Below are 26,873 nucleotides of genomic sequence, written 5' to 3'. Positions count from 1 at the left end.
ACTAGTCACTTAGCTGAACGCTCAAGCCAACAGCTGCCACAACAAAGGCCATCTGTGCTGTTAGGAGAGAGAAACACGACCTGCCAACTAATGCTAGAGCCATTTGGCTAGACAGCAGTGGGTTTTATGTACACACCGAGTCAAAAATTGTTCTCATTTTAATAAACTTTTATAAACATTCTGCAGTGTAACAATGTATAATGGCTGGTTTGGATAATGAAGTATTGCAAGTAGTACCTGTAATTGGGGTTAGGCAGAAGATCCCTGTGCAACGCAAGATTTAATAATGACAAAAAAAGAGCCAACATTGGTAAAGACTTAAGAGAACGTGTTTTCTGCAAACTCATGTTTGACATGCATAATTCCTGGTATACAAACATCAGAGTTCTTCATTTGAGGCTACAATAAAGTTTCACACTTAACACCGTTCCAAGCTCAACCGTTTAACAAATTAATATTGCACTTAAATACTCTCAAGCACCAGCCGTTTAGTCACATCTTTCAATTTCTTACGTATCATCCTGTTCGCATGAACTCCCCAGACGCAGTTTACTCTCATATAGAGTAATTAGTACGAAAAGTCTCATTAAAAAATAATGCCAAAAACTGAACTAACAAGGAAATACTCTATTTTGTAACTTGTACAAATCTCAAATGCTCAAGTGCACTGTAGCAAAAAACCATTCTCTTGTAGCAGAAGGGCTACTGTTCATCCTCGTTCTCTTGTCCAGAGCCTTCTGAACGATCACCCTCCACACGGTCTGAGGATAACAGAAGGGAAGAGGAAGAAAGATCGGTCTTTTAGACACCTGTTCAAGGTAGTAAAACCAAATGCTAGAGTAAGTATCCAGTGACAAATGCTGGTCAGTTAAATCAATATCATTGATAAATGAGATTTTATTTATCTTAAAAGATAATAATTCGACCAAATTTCTTAGTATTTAGTATCTTTTACTTTAATGGCAGCAGCACTTAAGCTGAATAACCCTGACTACTACTTTTTTTTTTTTGGGGTAACACTTTACAATAAGGTTCATTAGTTAACATTAACTAAGATTAATAAATGCTGTGGAATTATTGTTCATTCTTAGTTCGTTAATTTCACCATTTACTAATGCATTATTAAAATCACAAGTTGTGTTTGTTAACATTAGCTAATGCACTGTGAACTAACAAACGACTGTATTTTGATTAACTAACGTTAACAAAGATGAATAAATAGTGTAATAAATGTATTAATCATTGTTTTTTTCATGTTAGTTAATACATTAATGTTAACAAATGACACCTTATTGTAAAGTGTTACCCAAACTCTTTAACAGTAGTTTACATATTTGATAAAAAATCTAGAGGTTGTTCAGAATCTTATATTTCTTGCTCATTCGGTCATTAACTTCCTGTTTTATTTTTTATTTTCCAGCTTTAAGTGAAAAAAGCCAAGGTTTAAATTTGGGCTCATCTCATTGTATGTATACAGTCAGTGTGTTAAAAAAGGGACACGAGGAAGTTCACCTGTTCTGATGTGATTTAATGATGCCAGCATTCGGAGCATGAAGGAAGCAGGGACGGTGATGGTGTTCCTCGTCTCTTCCAGCATTAACTCATTACGAGCAATCACCTACAGCACACAAACAACTCAGGAAATTAAATCCACGAGTTTGCCATCACTTTACTCGTATAGCAACGGCATAGATATACCAATACAACTGCCTCAAAATGCCTCTATTTTATGTATTTTCCTCTATAAAAGCAGACACAGTCCCTTAGACAACCACAGTACTTGGAGCTCTAGTGCCATCTAGTGGGGATTTAATTACATCTCAAAACAAACAACAGGTTTGTGTTACTATATGCATTTAAATGCACATTTTAAAGTCTGGAGAATCAAAACAGGATATTCGTCACAGACTTAAACAGAAAGTACTATCCATACCTCTTCAGCAAGGACTCTGTTAAATGACGGTGACTGTTCTAAAGGCGACCACAGCTTGATGTCATAGTCGATTCCAGATGAAGCAAGAACTGTAAAAAAAAAAATAAAAACACAATGTCAGACAAAATGATGTGATCCAAATCATCTAAACCTAAATGTTTCATGAGTCTCTCTATCTCTATTGTTTTCAGGCATCTTTTTGCTCACTGGGGTCATAAGGGTGAGGCTGTAGGCAGTTGACCACATGGTTGTCGGCCTCCAGCAGCATCAGGTGCTCTCCTGTGTGTCTGTCCCAGATGAAGATATGGCCACAATCCGAGCCGCTCATCACAAAGTTATTCCCCCAGAAACACGACTCCTTAATCTGCACGCACAGTCAGCTCATTAAAGTGAAACATCTGTTAATCCTTTTTTTTTTTTTTTACATGATTATATAATCAATCATGAATTCTCGTTGTACTAGAACTAATAAGAAGTGACAGAAATATGCATGAGACAATAAACAGACAGCGTACCATGGTCCTGGAGTTGCGATGGCCCTTGTACATCATCTTGACAGAGGGTCTCCTGATATTCTGAGTCTCACTCTCTTCCATCTCTCGCCGTTCTTTTCTCCTGCGGAACAGCTCCTGGATCCGAGCTGCGGCGGAGCGTCTATGAAAAACAGAGCATGCAGAGCAATGCTCATGAAAAATCTATGCACAACAACTTTAAGACACATTACAACTCAACATAATATTAGTCCAGGATGGACAATTTTCACAAACTTAAACAGCATTGAGCGAGATAATATTTGATCTGAATATATATTTTTTGCAGACAATGTCACATATCATGACATAACAGTAAATGTTAAATTCATACAATGATGTGTTTTTGATATTTCATATAATAGCTGATAATAGTCAATAGCCTTAAAGCTGTATTTGGTCTCTTTAAAAGAGAGATTTTTATTGAGTGAATCTGATGAATCACTGATGTCTCTAGAGAGCTGTGGAAGGTTAGCTTTTTGACATTATCTGTAAGAATTTTTTTTTAAAGAAATTAATACTTTTTGTTCAGTAAGGATGCATTAAATTAATCAAAACAGACATTAAAGACATTTATACATTATTCAATGTTATAAAAGATTTCTATTTCAAATAAATGCTGTTATTTTAAATTATTCAAAGAATCCTGGAAAAAATGTATCGTGTTCGACAAGAATATCAAGCAGCACAACATTTTCAACTTTTTTTTTTTTGTGAAAATCTGAATACAGTTTTTGAACTCCAAACAACTATACCTAAGGTAACTTATAAATTCATGCATGAAATTAATTTACTTGATTAGTAACTAAACAAAGCGTCATTATGCAAACATTTTGTACACTCTCAGGCAGAAATAAGGTTAATACGAACTACTAAAATCACACACATTATATAATTAATAGCATATTTTACAAAGCCACACAAAATGAATACCAGGTTAATGAAAAGCAAATCAAATCTGCACTCAGGTTATATTAGTGTCCATCTCAGAAATATTACAGTACCTTATCATCCTATCACCTACAGCTGATCCTCTGTAATTAAATCTAATGAGAAGAGTAGCATTTTACTTATGATTGTCCAAAAGATAACGCTGTTTAGCATAAACTCATGTTCTCATGTTTTATGGGACTTCCCGTCTGTCATTTCATTTGCCTACACATTGTGACGATTTGCATCATTAAACATCTTGACATGACGAGAGTCCATACCTCTGTCCCTGACCTCCTCTGTACCTGGCTGAAGGGATAAGGATGGGGTCGTCGTCGCTGTCATCAGAGTCCTGATTGCGGGATGGTTGAGTCGAACCCTGGCCACCCGTTCCAGCGGTCTCGCTCCTCCTGCACTGCTCACTCAGCTCCGCCGAACCAGCAGCCTGGAGCTCCTCTGATGGAGCGCTGGGTCGAGCGGTGTCTTCGGTGGACAGGCCCTCTGGTGGTGCTGCCGATGGGGTGCTGTTTTGAGAACTGATGGAAGCCTTTTCCATGCCACTGTCTACAGTTTGGCTCCCATCGGGTGTGGGTTGACTCCCTGAGGGTGAGCTTGAACCTGATTAAGAGAGAAAAGTTAAGATAACCTCCAAAAATAAGCAAATTCTGTAGTAATGGGCATGTGGTTGTAGACTCACTTTGCTCCGAGGTTTGACCTTTGGGCTGCTCCTCTCTGATCTGGCTCTCACCCACCTCCCCAGGCTTCTGTCCTCCACTGCTGCCTTTGGCACTGGACGCTGGACTGCTCCTGTGCATAGTCAACAAAAAAAGGTTAGATTTGTTCTTACAAAAAAATGCCATTCTTAAAAATAATTTACTCACAATTAAATAAAGGAGGATGCCAAAGACAATTTCAGACAATCATTTGCAATTCACAGGAATGGGTCTTTGTGAACTGGTTTTATAACTTTTATAACAAACTTGACGTCTGACTTGTCAAAGTATTATTTATATACTATTATAGTATTTATTAATATTTTGAATTATAATATTATAATTATAATGATGTTATTACTACATTATAATAATTACAATAACAATATATTATAATGTTTATATTTTCAGTTTTCATTTTAGTCATTTTGTAATGTGCTTTTGACATTTTTATTCATTTTTGTTTTGATATTTCTTTTTAGCTTTCTTTTTACTATATTTTGGTAATTTTAGTATTAGTTGCAAAGGCAATATATCTTAATTTCATTTTTTTTCCATCTAGTATTTAATTTTATTTTGTTTCAGCTTTATTTCAATAAATGCAAATTAATTTAGCTTTTTTCCTTTTAATTAACATTAACAATATTTCCATTTACCGTTTATTTTTCAGTTTTAGCCATTTTAATACTTCAACTTATTTTATTTTATTTGATTGCCAAGGCAACATTCCAAATTTTTTAACCCAAAAAAAATTCAGCAAATTAAAACATTTATTTAAAATTTATTTCAACTAATATTTGTTTTATTTCAGCTTTCTTTCAATTAACGAAAATGGCTTTTAATTATAGGTTGTCAACAACAACGCTGTTTATTTCTTAGAGAAAACATGAAAAATTTATATTTCAAATGCAGAAACTTACGTACACAAAACTTCATTTTGGGTTAAACACGACTAAAAATAATTTAATTTTAGTTTTTATTAATGGATTCAAAATAATCTATATTGCGATTTTGTGAGTCTTTATGAGTGATTCATTAAAAGAACCAGTTCTTGCCTGTGAATCAGATCAAACTAGTTGTAGCCTAATGTATGTTTATTGTTTGAACAATGCAACAGAAAGGCATTTCATTGCATTATTTTGTGGTACACTTTTTTTTTTTAAACTCAGTATTATATAGCAAGCCTCTTAAGGGCTTGTGGGCATGATTTGTGTGCTGAGATCAAGGCTGATTCTCTGGTCACTCACCACTCATCCGTGAAGTCCAGTTTGATGGTGCTAGTGGTGGTGCCTTCAGTGCTGTAGTGCAGACTAAGGATGGGTTCTGCTGTGCCAGTCCGCCCAGTCCCTGGAGGAGTGCTGCTGCTGCCGCCGCTGTAGCCGGGGCTGGTGCCAAGTGAAGGCGCTGATGTGGATGGCACAGTTTCTTTAGTGTCTAGGGAAGCTTCAACGACACCTGTACTCTGATCACTGATTACATGTCTTGCTGCTTCTGCACCTCCTGGAGGGAAGACAGAGGAAACATGTGGGATGTAAAACTGAGCTTTTAGAAAGAGTGCTTTCCTTAGGAACATTACATTTGTCACAACTGCAGTTAATCACAGAAGCAGCTTTTCTGAAATATTAGAATGTAATTATCACGGGATGCCTAGGTCATACTAAAATAAAACAATGTACCAATACTAGTGTTTCTGAAGTATTGTAGTACTGAGAAATACCTTGATTCAGAATGGCACAGATGGCAGCTTCAGATGCTCAGATTTCACTGAGAAATATTAATGCTTTTTTTTATTTGTTAATACAATACAATAATGGTTAATCTTTTAAATAAATGAGCATAACAGCATATTCATTTTTCTGTGCTATCGAGAATCGTGCGGTTTCACCGTTATTTATATTGTGGCAAACATGGTGCCTAGAGTAGACAAAATAGGAGAAAAGAAAAGAATGTGTGGCAAAGTGAGCTGCGCAGATAGACTTCAGGCTACAAAAATTTAATTATAGTTTTGTTAAAGTTCAACAATTGCAAGCAGTTAATCCAAAGCAAAGAGAATTAGCACAATGCAACTGAAAGTAATAAGAGAATTTTAGGTTTCTTGTTCTGAGGGGGAAAAGCACAGACATGGAGAAAAGAGGACTGCCGTAAAGAAGAAATATCTCCAAAATCGGTGTTTCCTGGGTTTTCAGGAAACATTCCATATTCCAAAGCAGAATAGCAAAGTCATTTTAAAGGAGTCAAATCATACTTTTTTTTTTTTTTTAAATTTAATAAATGTTAGTCAAGGACCATACTTTTTTTTTTTTTGTTATAATCAATTTAATTTATAATTTTAAAAAAAACAACAAATGCAAAAACTTAAAAGTCTGTATTTCAAATCAGCGTATTAGAATGATTTCTGAAGGATCATGTGACACTGAAGACTGGAGTAATAACTGGAGTAATGTCACCACAAAAATAATCTAGATTTTAGAGTATATTAAAACAGAAAAGAGTTATTTTTGAGTTGTACAAAGATTTCACAATATTACTGTTTTTATTTTACTGTTTTGGCCTTGGTGAGCATAAGAGAGCTCTTTCAAAACATTTGAAAAATCCAGAACAATTCATTTTTCTAGCTTAGTTTCGTTAAATACTATTTTTGAACTATTTTTGAGTTCTGTAATTACTAGTATGTTTCAGAATGTTTTTTTTATAGCATAATAAATGCTTACTTCAAAAGGTCAATAAAAAAAATGTGATATGACCCCTTTAAGCTAAATTTTGATGTTACAGGCCCACATCAGTCTCATAGAGGGTGAACTCATTAAGTAGAGAGTGAGGGGAAAAAAATCATGTGTCCCTGTGTTCAGGACATTATTTGAAAGATGAGCTTGATGTGAACTCGGCCCCACAGGAGGGGAGGAAAAAGTATGTCCATTGACTGAAAATGATTGACAGAAAGCCTCTGAATCTTTCTGAAGTTTCTCTGTTTACCCAGAGGCAAATCTGCAGAGTCTTCTTAAGATGACTGAGGACAAGAGCCGCTTCAATCAGAAATATACAGACGCAAAGGATTGAACGAAAATGAGCAAAAGGAGAAGAAAAAAAAAAGAGGAAAGGACGCACCCTGCTCCTCATCCAGAGTCATGGATCCGAGCTGTTTGTTTACCACAGATGAGGGAGAATCTGAAACAAAAATAAGACGTACTGAACAACTGAAACAACAACAGAGCCAGTACAAACATTTCAGTGCAGAACTTCCTCAGGAAACACACGGCAAAAAAAACCTTGCCACAACAATCTGAAAAGCCACAAACTCTGTGAAGATGAGTCTAGGAGGCTTAATTCTGAGTTATAAACACAAAGCCAAGGGTTACAGATTGAGTAAACTGTTCCTTAAAAAAACGTGAAATGACATCCAGGAGGTGAGCAAATACAAGAGCACAATTTATCAGGAACAAACTGATGCATAGCCTTCTTTAATGCAGTATTCACTTTCAGGCAGAATAAACAAGTCACACAGCAATCTGAAGTTCAGGGGTTCAAACTGATGGTGGTAGAAAAAATTTATTCAGATGCCAGACCACATTGACTTGCAGCGACAAAGCAACCAGAAGTCATTAATTTTTGGAAAGAGTTTGCGAATAACCAGCAAGCTGTGATGTCAGGATGTTGCTGAACTAATGCTGCAATGCTTTAAGCACAGAAAATACATTGCACACAGTAGGGTTATGGAATACAATTAACTTTTCCTGAAGCGCCTGGCTTCAAAAAGCAACAAATATGTTCAGTTTGCCTCTAACCATTTCATATGTGTCTACAATAAGTGAACACTAGAAGTATTTTGCGGAATATTGCAAAGGGAAGTTCAACAAGAGACGGTATGAAAAGAACAAGATAAACATGGATCAATGTTCAAGGTTTAAATTGGAGACTAAAAAACTGCCAACATCAAACAGTACAAACCAACTTTATATGTAATTATGCGATTGCATTTCCGATGAATCAATCAACAGATGGCAGTATATGCATATGTTTGACATCTGAGCTCTGTTCCAAGATCTAGTAAACTGCCTCACTTACTACCGACTACACAGGCAGCTAGCTTCTAAAGCCCTGTCCTAAATCAAGGTGCATTTGATGTGGACACTTGTCCATAAAGTCAATTTGTCCAAATAGTCAGTGTATGATACAGAAGGATTCAAAAGTAAGATTTTTTTCCCTTAAAACCTTTATTTACAATCAAAGATTTTTGCATTGTTACCAAAATTCTATTTCAAATAAATGCTGTTCTTTCGAATAAATGTATCACGTTTTCCACAAAAAAAACATTTAAACAGCACAACTGTTTTCAATGCTGATAATAACAATGTTTCTTGACCAAAATCTGCTTATTAGAATGATTTCTAAAGTATCATGTGACACTGAAGACTAGAGTAATGGCAGGACAGGAATAAATTCAGCACAGGAATAAATTACATTTTAATACATTAAAATGGAAAAAGCTATGTTAAACAGCGAGAATATTTCATAATAATATATGTGTGTAATACCATCTAATATTTTGGCCAAAGGAAAGTACACATGGCATCATGACTTTGGGCAGCTTTTGAGTCAGTTGTCTAAAAATGTCACCTAGCTGGGCAGCTCACTAGGTTTTGGAGCAGAGCTCTGCTGTTGGTGAATGACCAGCAATTAGATGTGTGTGCGTCTGTGTGACAGAGGGGAAGAGGAACACACTCCATAGCCAGAGGTGCAGCAGCAAACCAGCACAGCCATGAAACAGGCAGCCAGAGGGGTCAGGAGGTTAAAGGAGAGCGGGGATGCAGGCTGGGAGGAGATGGTAACCTGCAGGGGGGCCTGCGTCAGCAGCAGCAGCCTGTTGGGCTGAGCTCTCTGTGCTGGAGGTCGCGGGTACAGAAGGGACTGAGCGTCTGCCCTGTCCTGGGGGATCAGACAGGAGAAGCAGCCTCTGCAAACGTCTACACACTAAACTTACCGGCAGCCTGCGAGGACCATATTCTGACAGTGTGGGGTCAGAGGGAGAGAGAAGAGCAGGATGGCAAAATTGATGGGATGGGGAAAAAGAAGAGAGGCAAATCATAGATAAGGAGGAATGCTGGGTAAAAGAGCAAATTAAAGATTGAAGCTGTAGGCTGAGTGATGTCAGACAAGACTGCAGTGTTTCATCACCCGCCATAAAAAATCAAAAAGCGTGCATTACACTCACACGTCCACACATGTTCTTTCTAGGGGCATGAACAGAAACGCACACATAAAAATGTCTGCAATGGCACGATGAGCAAAAAGGAGGGATTTATCATTCAATAAAAAAAGAAGACAAAAGACACTACATGTAACATCCTGCCTCGGTTTATGTGATTGTTGATGCAGGCCCTAACGCCACACAATGTTCAAAAAAATAAACCCCACCTAAAGACAATAAATCAGTCAGCACATAGGTCTTAAAAAAGAAAATGCATAGAGTTGGATGGTTGAAAGACATATAGCAAGCAGACATGATAAATGGACCAGTTATATAAATGGGATGAAATGAATTTGATTTGAAAGTTCGGTTACACTTTACTTGAAGGGGGGTGTGCATAAGACTGACATGACACCTTCATAATCTAAAAATATGAAGGGTTTTTATGTATGTTTATGACAACTGTCATTAAGTGTCAGTTAATGCAAAGATGCAAATCGCTCAGTTAATGCAAAGATGACATTGTTTGAGATGTCTTTGTTATGGGCTAGGGTTAGGGGTTAGGGGTAAGGGTAGGGGTAGGGGTAGGGTTAGGTCAAATAATGTCATCTTTGCATTAAAAATGACATAACTGAGCGAATGACACTTAATGACAGTTGTCATAAACATGCATAAAACCTCCTTCATAATTCATGATTATGAAGGTGTCATGTCAGACTTATGCACACCCCTTCAAGTAAAGTGTTACCAAAAGTTCATTATAAGCACATCGTCTTTATGGAGCAGAGATACAATGACTGCATTTACATGCACTAGAAAATTCTGATTACTATTGGAATATGATCATATGATCTGAATTAAGCCACTACTTTGGTTTTTAAAAACAATTATATGGTAAAATATAACTTAAAATTAAATAACTCTTTTATATTTAAAAATATATTTTAAAATGTCATTGATTCCTGTGATGGCAAAACTGAAGCAGCCATTACTTCAGTCTTCAGTGTCACATGATCCTTCAGAAATCATTCTAATATGCCGATATCTTCACTGTCACTTTTAATCAACTGATTGCATCCTTGCTGAATAAAAATATTAATTTCTTTTAACAAAATCTTACTGACCTCAAAACCCCTTTTTAATCGCTGTGAAGCATGTAAATATCTATTTTTAAAATAAAAGTTTAAACATAATATATGGACATTAAATGGAACATTATGTGCATGTAAACATGGCCATTGTCTCATATTAAAGATGAATGCACTCTTCAGTGTTTTACCAACTGTGACAGACTTACCAGATAAAGCTGCCTCTCTAGATGGGGTGGGTGTGGCTGAAGGAGTGGGTGTGGCTGAGGGAGTGGGCGTAACTTCATCCTGGCTCTTCTGCTCTGTGTCTGGGGATGAGAGGAGAGAGGAGGAAGCAGCGCTCTCCATGGAGGACGAGCTGGAGGGGGCAGGAGCTGTCACAGTGGAGGAGGAGCCTGAGGAGGAGGAGGAGATAGACTTGGGGAGAGGCTCTGCAGGTGCAGGAGGAGCAGCAGGTGTAGGTGGAGGATCAGAGGAGGGTGTCTCCACCTCCATCGCACCTTCAGCTGAGACCTCAGTGGGCTCCTGTGCCTGAGTGTGTGTTTCTGAGGTTGCAGATGTTCCCTCTGGTCGAGCGGCCGTAACTGGGAAAAAAATCATCAAACCTTGAGTCTTATATTTAAGAGTAAATTTTGAATTCATAGGGGTTTTTTTAACAGAGGACACTTAATTCCACGATTTACACTCTTTCGTGTGATACATGCTTCAATGCACCATTCAATGGTTGATGTTTATTGACGAAGAGGGTCAAAGTTGAAATTGCCTCCATTGTGCAATGCCGATGTAAGTCACATGGAAGAGCTTTTAATGCCGCAATATACTTCAAACTAAATGATCTGGTGTGATGTCATTGAAAAACAAAATCAGGTCCAAAGAAAGTTTGTTTGGATTTCGAAACAGCTTGCCAAAGCAAAGTTTCCAGAAAAGTTTGTTAACATCTTCAAACTACCATTGGTCCATGAAGATTTTTATTTTATAACAAAGTGTGCTCTGGGGTTCTGCCTTCTTTGACAGACTGAACAGATGAAATCAACCAGAGAACATTTCCACCTCAAAGTCAGACGCAAGTCAAAATTTGTACACAATGAAGAGCTGCTTTATTGTAAAGTTGTAAAGTTGTAATTCTAACTGAAAGTGACACTGACACAGTTTTTCATATTTAATGCAGTAAAACTGCTTGATTTAAAGCAATCTATAATGTTTTTTTTAAAGCAAATCTATAAAAAGTTACATAAATAAATGTGACTTTACTTGACTCGACTGGAATGCAGAATTACAGAGTTTGTGCAAACATATCCACATCTCTATATGACCAGATGCTATTTTGTTATTGAGAGGTCGGTATTGTATGTTATGTTTGTCGTTATGTTCGTCGTTATGTTCGCAAACAGTATACTATGGAAACCCGTTTCTGCCACTGAATAAAAAATAAACAATGGTAATTGTGAGTTTACATCTCGCAATTCTGACTTTTTTTTTCTCAGAATTGTCCTAATACAAACTCGCAATTCTGACTCATTTAAATTCACAATTGTGAGTTACAAAGTCAGAATAGCAAGATATAAACTAACAAGTTAGTTATAACAAGTGAGTTATAAAGTCTGAATAGTGGGATATAAACTCGCAATTGCGAAAAATAAAGTTGGATTTGTAAGATAAATTCTGACTTTTTCTCAGAATTGCGAGTTTAAATCTTACAATTCTGTTTTTTTTTTGCAATTGCGAGTTTATAAATCACACAATACTGACTTTATAACTCACAAATGTGGATTCATATCACGCAATTCTGAGAAAAGTCAGAATTGTGAGACATATACTCACAATTGCGAGTTATAACAATTACGAAGGGGCAAAAAGACTGACATGTTCTCAGAATTGCGAGTTTAAATCTTACAATTCTGTTTTTTTTTTTGCAATTGCGAGTTTATAAATCACACAATACTGACTTTATAACTCACAAATGTGGATTCATATCACGCAATTCTGAGAAAAAGTCAGAATTGCAAGTTTATATCTCATAATTCCAAGAAAAAAGTCAGAATTGTGAGATAAAGTCGCAAGTACCTTTTTTTTTTTTTTTTTTTATTCAGTGGTGCAAATGGGATACATATACGAAAATTCTTTCTATCCCAAATCAAAGAACGAAAAAAAACTTTGAAAAGAACTCTGAAGAATATATCAGTATATCCATAGTGTGTATATTCAGCATATTCAGTGTGGACCTGAGCTGTTTTACCTCTGGGTCGAGTTTGAGGACGTGTTCTGCTGCTCTGGGCCTCACTGGCCTCTTCAAACCAGCGTGACAACATGTCCGACATCCTCTGCATGAGCGATACATTTGGACTTTGTTCTCCTGTAAAGATAACAAACTTCTTCATGATCAAACCAGATCAGAACCTAAATCACAGAAAGCAGAAGCATTGGAAGCCTGCTGTTTACATCAAGAGCCAGCTGCAATATGCCAGGAAGTAGTGAAGTAAAGCAGTCTTTGGACTAAATCCCTGTGAAAAGCTAACAAGCTCCCCTTAGACAAACTAAGCTGTTGATATTCAAAGTCAGAGGTACTGAGGGAGATTAAAGATGTATTGAGAGACACTAGAGACTGCAGAGGAGAATGCCAGTGCAGACAACAGCTCTGTTCATGGAGGAGACAGCTGGAGCTGAAGTGGATGTGCAAATGAGTTGTGGTAAACAACTATGGTAGACAAAGCCTTGATGCTTTAACATTTTAATACAGTTTTAAAGTATAACAGACCTTTTTGATGGGGTGTGGATAAGTAGAAAGTGCTAATAAATCAAATCAAATAAAACTAAAATTTTGTATTGACTATGAAATGCTCCTAATAGGTATAATAAACAGTGTGGGGTGGGTTACACTTTTCAAATTTACAGAATTTATTAGTGATGGAGTTAGCTAGACTAGGAAGTGCTGATTATAGCATAAAAATAAGCTGCTTTATACAACATCTTTTAGTCCAAAATAAATAAACAAAATCGATCAATGATTTGTGATTTCTGACAAGTACGAGAACACACATATCTGTGGATCTATTCCTGGTGCATTAATCTGAAGTCACCCAATAAATGTGTTTGTAAACAGAGCCCTCAGTGTTTATGTACAGCCTGTGTATATGTACCATCAGTGTGTGTTGAGTGTGCTGAGTATTTGTGACACAGACAGGGCGTGCATGCACGTTCTCATCTTACCATCACGCTCCCTCTCGCTCTCAGGCCGAGCGCGCGGTCCTGTGTCTGACCAGTCGCCTCTCAGACGCAAGCGCTTGACCGGGGGCTGCCTCAGCTGTGGGAAGACACATCAACAAGCTGTCAGACACAGTCAAAACCTCTCACATGCCCTAAAAATAACACTCTCTACCCCGAGACTTGACATCACTTTAGAATCATCTAGTCCGGCACGTTTGTAGGAAGTATGACCAACAAACATTTTAATGAGGGCAGATCTCATAATGGTAAAAGAGGGTTTGGCTACTGTACAATGCAAAGTGAAACAGAATTGCCATCATGGATTGAAACCAGAGGTGTGTTACAGGGGGTTCACCAATTATTACATTGTTTGATAAAAAGTAATTTTTGAAAAGTAAAAGGAAAGTAAACAATGAGTTCTTATTTTGGGCTAAACTATCCCTTTAAAAAGCAACACTTAATTTGAAACAATATGTATCAGGTGGTTTCTGCATCCAACAAAGGGTCATTGGTCTGAAAAAAGTGAAAGACCTTGGGATGTTGATGGGATAAACTATTGAGGCCACTTTGCCACGTGCCTCACTCTCTCACTTTTACCATCTCAGTCAGTCAGGACACTCTATTTTGGGTGCTAGGGTGCATTAACAAGACAAGTACCGGCTCTAACACAGCCACACTAGACCAAACAAAGCACATCAGAGACCAATGCGTTCATTCTAAAAATAATCTAATAATGAGCACTGCAGCTTCTCTCCACTTCACATTGAGGGATAAAATGAGCTATTCTTTTTTTACTTAGTTAAGAGGCTGGAAAGGACACATGCCTGTTAAGGTGCTTGTGGTTTAATGCAAAGCATCATTTATTTTAAGTAAAACCTACAGTACTCAGATTGACTCTTTAAAAAAGATGTAATATTTAAAATGTAAATTTGAATTCTTGATTGATTTAACCAGTAGTTGTGCACATTACTTCACAAGACCTCCTCAGCAGGGCCTTTTTTTGTACTAGATGGGCCTCATTCTAATGAATAGGCTATGCTATATAGGTCCTAAGAGGGCCCCTCTCTAATATCGCTGCTGCCTACAATGAGTTTGAATACCATACACACAAGTAAACCATACTAAGCCCTCAAAAATTTCACATTGCTTTAGCTCCACATTCACTGATTTCAAAAGAGTTTAGATTTATTGAAGTCAACAGGAGCTCCTTCACTCTCGCTGGCAGTCATTGTGCACTGGGTGCCTATTTCTGTCTCAGCTGTGGAGCTCTGCGTGTGTCTGCACCTCTATTTGGAAAGGAATCTGATCGCGGGGGATCCGGACACAGCTGATCACACCGTACAACAGCTGAAGGGACCAGAGCGGTGACCCAGCAAATTTCACCACTATAGTCCCAATACAGAGTATACGGAGTATGTAGACTGGCAGTTTAGTTTAAGGAGACTTCTGTTTAAGTATATATGCAAAAGAAAATAGACATTTTTGATGTTTGACCAAATAAATAAGCATAAGAGAAAGAAACTTGTTTTTAAATGAATCTGCATGGATGTTATGCTTCTCGTGGATTGGCTGTGATTGTCTTCACTGGTATCAAAAACGTGACACATTGTGACAGATAATTGTTGCTGGAAACGTGTTGCATCACGCCTGGTTAGTACACGATGTAACGATCACAAAGCCTGTCTAACTTCAGTCAAACATCTCCTCATTAAAAACGTTTTACACATAAAATAAATGAATTGTACTTTGAAAATATATTTAGGTTCATGTAATCATGCCAATTTCACTCACTGAATACATTTGTTACAACATCAATATGGTATTAAGATATAAAATTCCCTATTACATATTTTCATTCCCTGGCCTGGTCTTAACAAGGAAAAATCTTTCAGCAGCGCAGCAATCAGTGATCCACATCCTAAACCATAGCATCAATGTCGTTTGATCCATCCTCTCTGACATCCTCTACAAAACTCATTTCAAACTGCACCACTGAAGCGCAGTACTGCTGAGGATTATACAGAGTGCATGAGACAAGTGCGCAGGGAACTTCAGAAGTCCTTTATTTAGATTTTGCTTTAGGCATGAACAGACTAACAGCACACACTTGCCCCCAGACCAATCGCTCTTGACTTTCAGATGTCTGGCTCCATTTCCATTAGGGCTGCACAAATGATGGAATCCAAATCGGAAGTAGGATATGGTCTTATGCGATTAATAAACCACAAAAGGTTGCAATTTCATTACATGATACATAGTCTGAATGCTTCAGAGTGAACAAGCAGCACTCTGGTGTCTGTAGTCAAGTACATGTACTCAGAGGATGCATGGGTCTCATGCTTTCACATACTAGTACAGTTACCTTTAAAATCGTGTTTGTTTACCATGAAGATTCACATTTTAAAATTTGCTGGGTATTTACCCATGCTCAGCCCTCAGGCCATCTAAGATGTAGATGAGTTTGTTTCTTCATCAGAACAGATTTGGAGAAATGTAGCATTACATCACTCACTCACCAATGGATCCTCTGCAGTGAATAGGTGCCGTCAGAATGAGAGTCCAAACAACTGATAAAAACATCACAATAATCCACAAGCAATCCACGACTCCAGTCCATCAATTAACAACTTGTGAAGTGAAAAGCTGTTTGTACGAAACAGATCTATCATTTATACATTTTTAAACTTCAAACGAGTCCTCTATCCATAATATTTCATTCTCTAGTGAAAAAGTTGTCTCGTCTGAATTAAGAGAGTAAAAAGGCACAGATGTTTAAAAGTAAAAAAAAAAAAAGAGCTGTCAAAAACATTGTTGATGGATTTTGATGAGAGAGGACAACAGGGAATGGACTTTTTCACTGGAAGAAGCATTATTATGGATTATGGACTGGCATTTTAAATTAAAGCAATGGATTAAACACCTTAATGATGGATTTTTTTATTACAAACCCACAGCTTTTTGCCTCACAAGACTGTATTGATGGACTGGAGTCGTTTGAATTACTTGTGGATTACTGTGATGTTTTTATCAGCTGTTTGGACATTCTGATGGCGCCCATTCACTGCAGACGATCCAGTGATGTAATGCTACATTTTTCCAAATCTGTTGATCCAATGAAGAAACAAATTCATCATCTTGAATGGCCTGAAGGAGAGTACATTTCAGCAAATTGTCATTTTTAGGTGAACTGTTCCTTTAATTTGGCATGAAAACATCTGAATGCTTGTTATTTTCAATGTGACGCTGATATCACAAGAACTTCTGTGGCAAGAGCTGTTGCAGTCTTGTCAAGTGCTGAGTTGCAGATTCATGGGTTTTTCCTTTTTGTTCTGCTCTTACAATGTGAAAATAACAAGAGACACTGTATTCTTGTGATCTGGTCATCTGATTTAATGAATTTCCCATTAATTATTCCACCGGTCTACACTTGAATTCTCTCGTTTCTCTACACAAATCCTCACTAACATCTTTCTGTGTGTCTATATTTTCACAGGGTGCTTTAAATCTAATTTTCTTCACTGCTAATCGCTATTAGCATCCTGTACTAATGGAATGTTTCTGAAGTAGTGAAATGCAATAGAGCAGATACTGTATTTTTTATCTAAATGATGTAAAGCAAATTCTAAAAAAATCATTTCGGTCAATGCAACCTCTGATCTGACAACAAATTACCTCAGGTACACACTATAAGCTCAACTGTAAAAAACGGCCAGTGGACATCCTCCTGATATCTGCTTACCTCCTCTCGCCGCTCTTCAGAAGGGCCCTTGAGCTCCCTGGCCTGGTCATCTTTGGGGTCAAACAGGTAGATATAGTCAGAGGAGTAACTGACCAGCACTTCTTGTCCATCTTCACTGTAACACAGAGAGGTGACGCGGCAGGATTTGGTGGACAGGTGGGCTGGGACAAAACGTACACACATGCCGGTTGTCCCTCTGCCCATGTAGTTACCTAGTGAAACAGAAAATCTGTTTTAGGAAAAGTCACTTCAAAATTTGGACTTCTTTCTAGTTTAAAAGAAGAAACAGAATGCTTCATACAGTTCTGAGAGTTTAAGACCTCTAATTGCAGTAATCGAAACGGACACAGATCCATATCTGACTCCAAATGCTAAATATAAAAGATCATTAAATCACGTGGCACATATTTGTTCCACCGTGAACCGGATACACAGAAGAACAAAAGGCTGAAATGCTGAACATGAATCATTTCTTACCCGTAGCTCTTGTTCCCAGCATTCTTCTGTCATAGATCCTCACTGAGCTATCTGAACAGCCCACAGCAAGATAGTAGGGGACCAGGGGGCAAATGGATATTGAGGTAGCGGCTCTCCGGCAATTAATCAAAATGTCCTGATAAGGAACAGCAGAGAAAAAGAGAAAGTGGGGAATGACATAGAGAGGAAGAGAGGAATAAACATGTGGATAGTAACTTATCAATCAGGAAATCTTTAATAAACATTACTGAATCAAACACAAAGGTCAAATTTTTTAGACACATGATTGATTGACAGTATCGTTTGGAATATAATCAATAATGTACACTAATGTTTAAAAGCGTAATCATTTTTTAAGAAGTCTCTTGTGCTTGCCAAGGATGCGTTTGTTTGATCTAAAATACAGTAAAAACTGTTTAAATATAATAATTTAAAATAACTGTTTTCTGTGTTAATAATTATTCAAATGTAATTTATTTCTTTGATGGCAAAGCTGAATTTTCATCAGCCATTACTCCAGTTTTCTGAGTTATATTATTCTTCAGAATTAAATCTAATATGATTTCTGGTGCTCTTTTTGGTGCTTAAGAAACATTTATTGTTATCAATGTTGAAAACAGTTATTGCATGAAATGTTATTGCATGAGATCAGTAATGCTATAAGTATATACTATTATGAGTATAAAAAAAATTGCAGTATCTTCACAAATAATAAAGGTTAAAAACCTTGCCATTAGATAACAAAAAATCCAACCAAATGACATTTATTTGATTATTTGTTTATTTATTATGAATTCATTCAAAATTCTCCTATTCAAAATATTAAACCTATTCAACAGCCGAAGCCCTGCCACTGGCAGAACCCAAGCAGAGATCCAAACAGCACTTACAAGCAATGTGCTTGTTGTCTCTGCCTCACACAAAAATGCCTTCTGATAGCAACAGAAAGCAATTGTGCCCTCCGGCTAACAGCGTCCTCACCGCACACACTCTGTGGGTTGAAAAATCAAGGTTGGATGCTGCTTCCTCAAAAATGTGTCTGAGGTGCAGGTTCTGCATCAGTGTTATTCACCAGCTGTAATGGTGAGACTGAAGGGTGTGGGAGGGGAGCCTGATCTCAGATCTCCTCCCCAGAGCACTACCAAAAAGAAACATGCTGAGCTCGTGTGTGTACAGTGTTTGATGATGGAAGTTCAAAACCTTCTTACATCTTTACAGTCCTCTTTTGTGCAGCTCGTCTTCATCCGCAAGTCAAACCACCTCACTGTACCGTCTTCTCCACAGGACAAGAAGGTATATGGGTCATTTGGCACCGTCATTATCTGTAGACAGAAACAGAAAGAGAAAAATCAACATCAACCTCCACCTCACCACATGTCAACTGCAAACAAAGACAATCCCTCTTTGTGGCTTTTATTTCCTTCTCATAACATCGTACCTCATAAGCAGTGCCATAGTGGCAGGTGAACTGGCACTGCCTGTTGATTTCTTGGCTCTTCTCTGTGTGTGTGTAGAAAATGATGCCATCTCCTGAGCAGGACACAATCTGTTGATCATTAGTGTGGGGCATGAACTTTGCGCTGAAGATGTTGGCCCGGTGTCCAGAACGAATAGTCGTCTTGACCTAAAGACAAAAGTACAGTATGTTAATTTTAACTTAACTGAACAAAAAACAACAACAAATAGGCCACTTATTTGCACAGGGGTGGTTTAATCAAGCAATTCAATGCATCAACATTTTAGATTATTTTCTAGAAACATCTGGCAGATATTGATGGATGCAGATGACAATTATCAATTATCAATAACCAATTATTTCACGTTATTGCCTATAACTAATAAATGGATTATATAAAAAATTCTGTATTCTATAGAATTTATTTTAATTCACTATAAACTTAAAATCAATATTTAAAAAAAGGACAGCATGAAAAAATACATTTAACAGTTATTTATTTAATTATGACAGATTAACTTTAAATCAGTATTAAACGACAGCAAAGGTCATCTATACATATATGTAAATTAGACTAAATCATATCTGATATCCACCGATAGCGATAATAATTAAAAAATTTTAATATATTCCAATAACAACATGTACGCCAGGGATTAAAAATAATCCAATAATTTAAGACAATGCCTACGTTAGCACACATTACTAAAGTGAAATACAGTTTTATTTATATAATTTGTTATCTTACCTTTCTGTTGTAAGGGTTTGTGATAACCAAGTTAGTGTCATCGGAACCTGATAAGATGTATTCTCCCGTCTCATTCCAGGATATGGTGTTAACCTTTAAAGAAACATAAAAACCAGCTAATATAAACAACAATGTTGATTACTCTTAAAACAAAATGCTAATTTCTTCTGTTCAATAAACTGTGCCATAATTTTGTATAGCTCTATCAATTTCTTTAAAGAAATAGCTCACCAGAATGAAACCCATAATATTTCTACTCCAATTCGTTTAAACATTTAAATGGTGGCTGTCATAAAAAACATGATGGATTTATTAAAACATAAATTAAACACTGAAGAAGAACAGTAAAAATTGTAATTAATATATTACATGGTGCATATATTTAGCAAAATGAGTTTATGGTCACTGAATATGTTTTTTCTGAGGTAAATATGACGTTGCGTTGAGCAATTACATGAGACAGGATACGGATGTTGGTAAGTTTTAGTCTTTCTTTTGTCATACCTTCGGACATTCAGGATTTAAGAATCTATATTGTTCCGTAAAAATGAGAATCGATTAAAATCGAGAAATCAATATTTTTTACCCAGCCCTAACTACCGATATAATCATTATTTAACCATCACATAAAATCCTGCTTTAAGGTTTTAGAGTTGAAATGGACTGAGGTAATATGTGCTGCCTGTGCCTTTAAGAGCAAGCGATCAATATTTCATTAACTCAAGGCTGATACACGCTTTTCCTCCTCTTTCTAGAGCAGCTCAAACCTCATCACACAGGGTCCATTTCCTTTGACCTCTGCCTTTCTAAAATAACATCACTGGGAGGGATTAAGCATTTATCCCTCATTCTGCTCTTCCGCTTTTCACTCTGCGGCTCTGCTTTGTGTAGTGGGGAGATGGAATTAGATTGTGTTAGATGTAGTAAGATGCACTGCATGTTAAAATAACAAGTGTTGAAAGCAGCCTGAACTGTGTCATTAGTGAACGCGGGGAGTGTGCTTTAAATGAGACTAAAATGGAACCTGAAACATTACCCCACGTCAGGTGATAAAAGACACCTATCTCTTCTTGCAGTTAAAAATGCACAGCAGGTTTTCTGTGCATTTGTCCTGATTTTTCACATCAATTAACACAGTTCAAAAAGAGTGAAAGAGGAAGGTCATCAGAATAAACAAACTGCATCTGTTAGCAATTTCCATAAATAGGAATAGCTTTTATAAAGCAATAAAGGAACAAATTCCATGTTCTTTTTAGGGATAGAATTAGATATGTACAGTATGTAAAGGCAGTTTATGGTCAAACACATATTTTTCATTAATTTATAGGAATATAAATCAACATTTAGCCCCTGCAAAGTGAAAGCTAGATTTAGAAGACTATAGCTAACAATATCTAGATGCTACATCTGCAACCTTTTACTTGCAACCCAATTACACATTCTGTCATTTATTTGTTTAGTTGTTTATTTAAAAAAGATAACTCAAAAATGAAAATTCTGTCATCATTTACCCACCCTTCATTTGTACAAACCTGCATGAGCTTCTATTCTGTTGGGCACAAAAGAAGATATTTTAAAGAATGTCGGTAACCAAACAGCTGATGGTAGCTATTGACTTTCATAGTATAGAAAAAAAATGGAAGTCAACGGCTATTGGCAATTTTGTTACCAGTTTTGTTGTCAGTTTTGTTACCAACATTCTTCAAAATATCGTCTTCTTATTAATATCAAAATAACTTATATGCTTAGCAAAGCTGCATTTACTTGAGCAAGAATTGAGTAAAAACAGTAATATTGTGAAATTTTGTTACAATTTAAAATTTTACTTTAAAATAAATAAAATAGAGAAAGGATTTTTCTCAGATTTTTCTAAGATGCTGTTTTGCTGCTCAAGAAACAGTTTTCTATATCTTGATAAACAGAAACGTCAAAATTATGGCATTTATTTGAAATAAAAAATATTATGTATAATATGCATGTAAATATCTACTTTAATGTGAATTTCTGTATTAATTAAGTATTAATTAATTTCTTTTAAAAAATCTTACTGACCCCAAACTTTCTGAATGATAGTGATAGTTTATCAGAATACATAATAAATTCAAAGATACAGCCAGATGGTGTAATTATGGCATCTACCAGCGGGGGCTTTACAAAGGTCATGTGTTGTATCTGCATATTGTGATCAGCCCTTGGTAGACCACATTAAATGTGCTGCAATCTTTTTCCTGCTGTGTTTCTACCCATCTTTAGGTCACAAATGCTCATAAAGGTCACTTAATTATTACTACCATATTCAGTATGAAGGACGTTACCAGACTACAGCAAAATACAGAATCATTTTCACTGACACAAACAAATTGAAACCTGCTCCAGTCTGTTAAAGCCTGTTAACGGATATATTGGAGAGTTTATTTGTGAGGCTTGCAATTAAAGTAGAGTGCATGGCTTCGTCGGATGTCCCAGCAGTAAAGCACTGACAAAATGATGTCCCCAATGGCTGCCTGGCACCTATCAGGCTTTGAGTTTAAAATCACTGACAGATAAAGAACAGGAGCCACTGATAAGTGGGTAGAAAGAGACACACACACACACACAACACTCACACAAAATAGAAGCACACTGATTCCCCTGAGACAATATAACCCAGACAGGCACATTTATCACGGAAAAAAATTAGTCAACATAAAAAAGATTGCTGAGGGGCAAGAGCATCAGACACAACTAGAGACTTCATTACAGGTGAAACAAAGACTTGAAAGACTTACGCATCCATCGTGCACACTGAGAACAGCTTCAAGTTTCAGTCGTTGCACAAACTCTCTTCTGCCTATGAAGAAAAAAAATGTATACATTTTACTGTGGCAGTTTTTACATCCAAGGTCATTTGTAATGTCTGTTAATTTACAGAAGAGAATAAGAACAGTATTTAATCTGTCCCACATTCAATTCAGTCATCACCAAATATAACCGCACAACTGACTGTTTCCAAACAGGTTTCTCCCCATCTTCAAGTATGATGTGACCGTAAATGCTTCTTATAATTCCTACAAAATTCACAGCTTCTACATAAATATTAAGCAGCACAACTGTTTTCAACACTGATGATAATAAGCACCAAATCAGGACATTAGAATGATTTCTGAAGGATCATGTGACACTGAAGACTGGATTAATGGATGCTGAAAATTCAGTTTTGCATCACAGGAATAAATTTCATTTTAAATTATATTAAATTTATATATTAAATTAAATATATTAAACTAAAATGTATATATAAATTCATATTTATTTTAAATTCTATTGTGTATTCATTGCATTTTTGATCAAATAAAAAGCTGAGCTGAGGTTAGCTATACAATATATAAGTTTATATGAGTGATAGGCACAAATCTACGTTTGGAAGCTCATTTATGGAGTAAATCTAAGCTGATGCAACCATAAAACTATATTATGTGGCTGAGAAGGTTGGAATGATTGTTAATGGCTGCTGATATCTTCACTGCTTTGGAAAACTGCCACAACACTATTACATTACCTCCTGCATTTGCTGAGTCGCTGTACAAAGACGGAAAACACCCTGTCATACACTGTTGACAACCACCCTGATTTGGGTCTTGTTTTGTTTTTTTTTGCTTGTCCAATCTCTTATAAATTACCTCAGATTTATTTGGCATGCAAATACTGTGATTTAGAACCCAACAATACTGGTGTTTTACAACTGCAATACCAAGTCGCATTCAATGATGTTTGCATTAAGAAACATTAATAGCATTTATGTTTCTATTCCAATCCTGACAAGCAGATATCTGTGTGTGGTTGGTAAAAGACAGATCTTTCCATGGCTGTATTTTCAGCCTGTGTAATAAGGAGCTACAAATAGCAAGTGCCAAACTTAGGTCAACCATTTTCAATGGTGCGAGCCTGGAGAACAGCAGTAGCCTGAGATGACACTGCTCTATGCATTGATGGTACAACATCACAGAGAATGGTCTGCCAAGAAAACAAAAGCTGAAACTCTTGACTGGGTTAGAATTCGTAAACTAGACATGGTTAACATTTGTAGGAATGTAGGTTCAATTCAGCTCTCAATCCATTCATAAATGCATAAAACAGAAATACTCTGTGTTGTTTTTTTGGCTGACACCGTATGCGTTTCTAATTGTTAGCATTGGCAGGCTTTATAACATGAACGAGAGCCGAGCTAAATACAGAACACTCTGAACTATATGCTATCATCACTATCTGAATGTGAGAGCCAGGGTAAAACAGCTCACAGACACCAAAGACTAAACATATTGGCACAATCCATTAATCACATAGAATTCCGCAATTAATTCTTAGGGTACAGGGAAGAAATGAGCTAAACTGGTATTGTCTAAAATACATATTTGGGTCAGACTAGGTGGATTCTATTACATAAGCGTGCTTTGAAGTCGGCCAAGACTGGCTGACACTTCTCTCAGGTCTCTCAGCTCAAGTGTTATGTTGCAGAGGGCTACATAACAGAGCTACAAATTCACCAGTAGGGTAAAATTTGGTGATTTGCATGAAAATTACTTTTAAAGATCAGATAATGTCAGATTATCTTAACTGTCAAGCCATGAGCACAATTTCTATTTATTCTTATAAAGCATAATATTAAGATTATGGAGGCACATAGTAATACTGAGTGAAAATGCATCTCCGCTCGTAGATAAAGTGAAAACACTGTTATCACTATTCTATTTCAAACCCTCACAGGTATTTTTATGCTGTTTTTTAGAGCCTAGCAGCTCCTGTACAGAAAAGCACAGCGTGGACATTAACTTAGTAAATAACTCATTTTATGTTCTACTGAAGAAATTAAATACAGTTTTTGAACAATGTAAGAGTCAGTAAATGAGTGTGTGTGTGTGTGTGTGTACTATGAACTTTTTTGGAAACATTTTACAATCCCGATATGGACTGAGGATCTCTATCAAAAAATGAATAAGATCTAAAATATATATTTAATTTCGTTAATTATATATTTAATCAGAAACATTACACATTAATAATAGATAAATATCTATGCAAAATGTGCCAGATTTAGCCAGGTAGCTAATTTTCTTTGGCAGTCCCAGTCCTACACAGCAATAAATCAAAGATATCTGCTAATCATATCTGTACTTAACACTGAAAATATTTTTTTTACTTTGTTGCCCTAAAGATCTGTGCTGACATTCAATGAATGCATACACCAATTTGCATATATACTGTAAAATGCAAAAACACAAACCTATTAATAGCTCATGACAGGTAGATCCTTCTACTTTTACATACTGCTACTTAAACTATATTGTTCTTAATTGTCAAAGCATTTTTTTGAAAATCTTTTTTTCTTGGCACTTTATAGTTCATAATAACTTATAAATGGTTCATTTTTATATGCCACATCATGTTTGCTTATATATTTTGGACTCGTGAAAGATTGATAGCATTAAACAATAGTAACATTTGTGACATTTTCTGTGGAGTCTATTTCACTTTTAAAATAATATCCAACTGTGCATATTTAATAAGATATTAAGATATTATGAGGACTAATATATATATATATATATATATATATATATATATATATATATATATATATATATATATATATACACACACACACACACACATATATAGAGAGAGAGAGAGAGAGAGAGAGGACAATCATTTGCATATTTTAAAAATGTAAATAGGTAAAATCACAAGGCAGAAAAAGAAGGAGAATACTGTCGTCAATTCAACTGTAGTACTTCTCCTTAAATCGAAAAATCAACACAATGCAATTTAGCACAGAGCTCTTCCCAGACAAATCAGCTGGACATTTCAGTTTTTTTCTGTATTGAAATGTAACCAATAACACCGAAAACATGTCGTTCTGAAAACAGATCAGCATTAGAGTAACAGGTCAGATGATCTTTAACCAGTGTCCCTGTCCTGTGTACAAGCTCAAATGACAGCTGTCACCTAGAAAGTCGTGGTCAACAAGTCTCCCAGCTGATTTTCAAGATTATTGATCGTAGTTCCTTACCTAAATAATTTGTCCTGACCGCATATGGATCTGTGCATCCAATGGTGCGTTTTCGTACGTCCCAAATGAGGTTGCCAGAGCAGGACATGGTGTTTAAACCTCTAATGTTGAGACATGCATGGATGAAAAGGGGAGAGCAGACGCTTTTCTTGTGTGTTTGTCTTCCTCTTCAGTGGCGTTTGATTATTATTGTTTCCCTCTACAGCGCCTAATAGTCGCTATAAGTTCATCGACAAATGAGAAAATATTACTTCTCGATATCGACACCCCCGCGGCGATCCGTTCCCGACACTTTGTGCATGATTGCTTTGAGGTGTAGTAAAAATATTGCGCTTCTTGTTTGGCTATCCGCTTTAGCCTCTGCTGCTCTGGTACGTCAAATCCATCTCGAGCCCAAAGCCAATGGAAGGGAGAGACGCGCAGTATGTTGACTGTAATGTGTTGGTCGCTCTGGAGAGCGTCAGATGTGCGCACCATTTACGCCGATGCGAGAATCACCGACTGCATTCAAATCTCAACACATCACCTACAGTATTTGTACACTAAAATTTAAAAACAATAGTTTAAATCTATTAGTTCAAAAGGCTGACGTGCGAAAGAAAAACACCCATGGTAAATTACCAGTTTCCATTTTTTTTAAATAAAGACTTTCTTTATTTAAAAAAAAAAAAGGAAACTGGTGATTGGTCCCTACTTAAAAGCGATGGGAAAAGTAACAAGTCCCATACAGAAATAAAATACAGAAATAAAAATACACAAAACACAAATGCAGTATATTTGTGACCCGGATATTTGTAGCAGTAGCCAACAATATGGGTCAAAAT

The 26,873-nt window shown here is 36.5% G+C and overlaps 1 protein-coding gene across 7 annotated transcripts; it reads right to left on the bottom strand.

Annotated features, from left to right (window-relative positions):
* Window positions 1-140: 140 nt before the first annotated feature.
* On the bottom strand, window positions 141-26,478 carry dcaf6 (ddb1 and cul4 associated factor 6). 7 transcript variants are annotated; one of them, XM_058786389.1, is made up of 21 exons: window positions 26,050-26,478; window positions 22,772-22,833; window positions 20,004-20,096; window positions 19,238-19,423; window positions 19,008-19,121; window positions 17,800-17,935; window positions 17,323-17,534; window positions 13,587-13,680; window positions 12,616-12,732; window positions 10,589-10,963; window positions 8,934-9,107; window positions 7,212-7,271; window positions 5,354-5,606; window positions 4,091-4,200; window positions 3,675-4,011; window positions 3,468-3,509; window positions 2,449-2,587; window positions 2,141-2,297; window positions 1,934-2,022; window positions 1,513-1,618; window positions 141-761 (listed from the first exon to the last, which is right to left on the bottom strand). In XM_058786389.1, exons 1-21 carry the CDS (start codon window positions 26,135-26,137, stop codon window positions 703-705), a joined length of 3,003 nt encoding a protein of 1,000 aa, XP_058642372.1. In that variant the 5' UTR covers window positions 26,138-26,478; the 3' UTR covers window positions 141-702. The 7 variants fall into 7 exon arrangements, with proteins under 7 accessions (XP_058642372.1, XP_058642373.1, XP_058642375.1 ...); XM_058786390.1 differs by having other exon boundaries at window positions 3,699-4,011; window positions 26,050-26,477; XM_058786392.1 differs by lacking the exon at window positions 7,212-7,271.
* Window positions 26,479-26,873: the final 395 nt, after the last annotated feature.

This window comes from Onychostoma macrolepis, chromosome 09, assembly GCF_012432095.1.
Source record: "Onychostoma macrolepis isolate SWU-2019 chromosome 09, ASM1243209v1, whole genome shotgun sequence".
Classification (NCBI taxonomy): domain Eukaryota; kingdom Metazoa; phylum Chordata; class Actinopteri; order Cypriniformes; family Cyprinidae; genus Onychostoma; species Onychostoma macrolepis.
The sequence above is the reverse complement of the archived record's forward strand: the minus strand, read 5'-3'. Positions and strand labels throughout refer to the sequence as shown.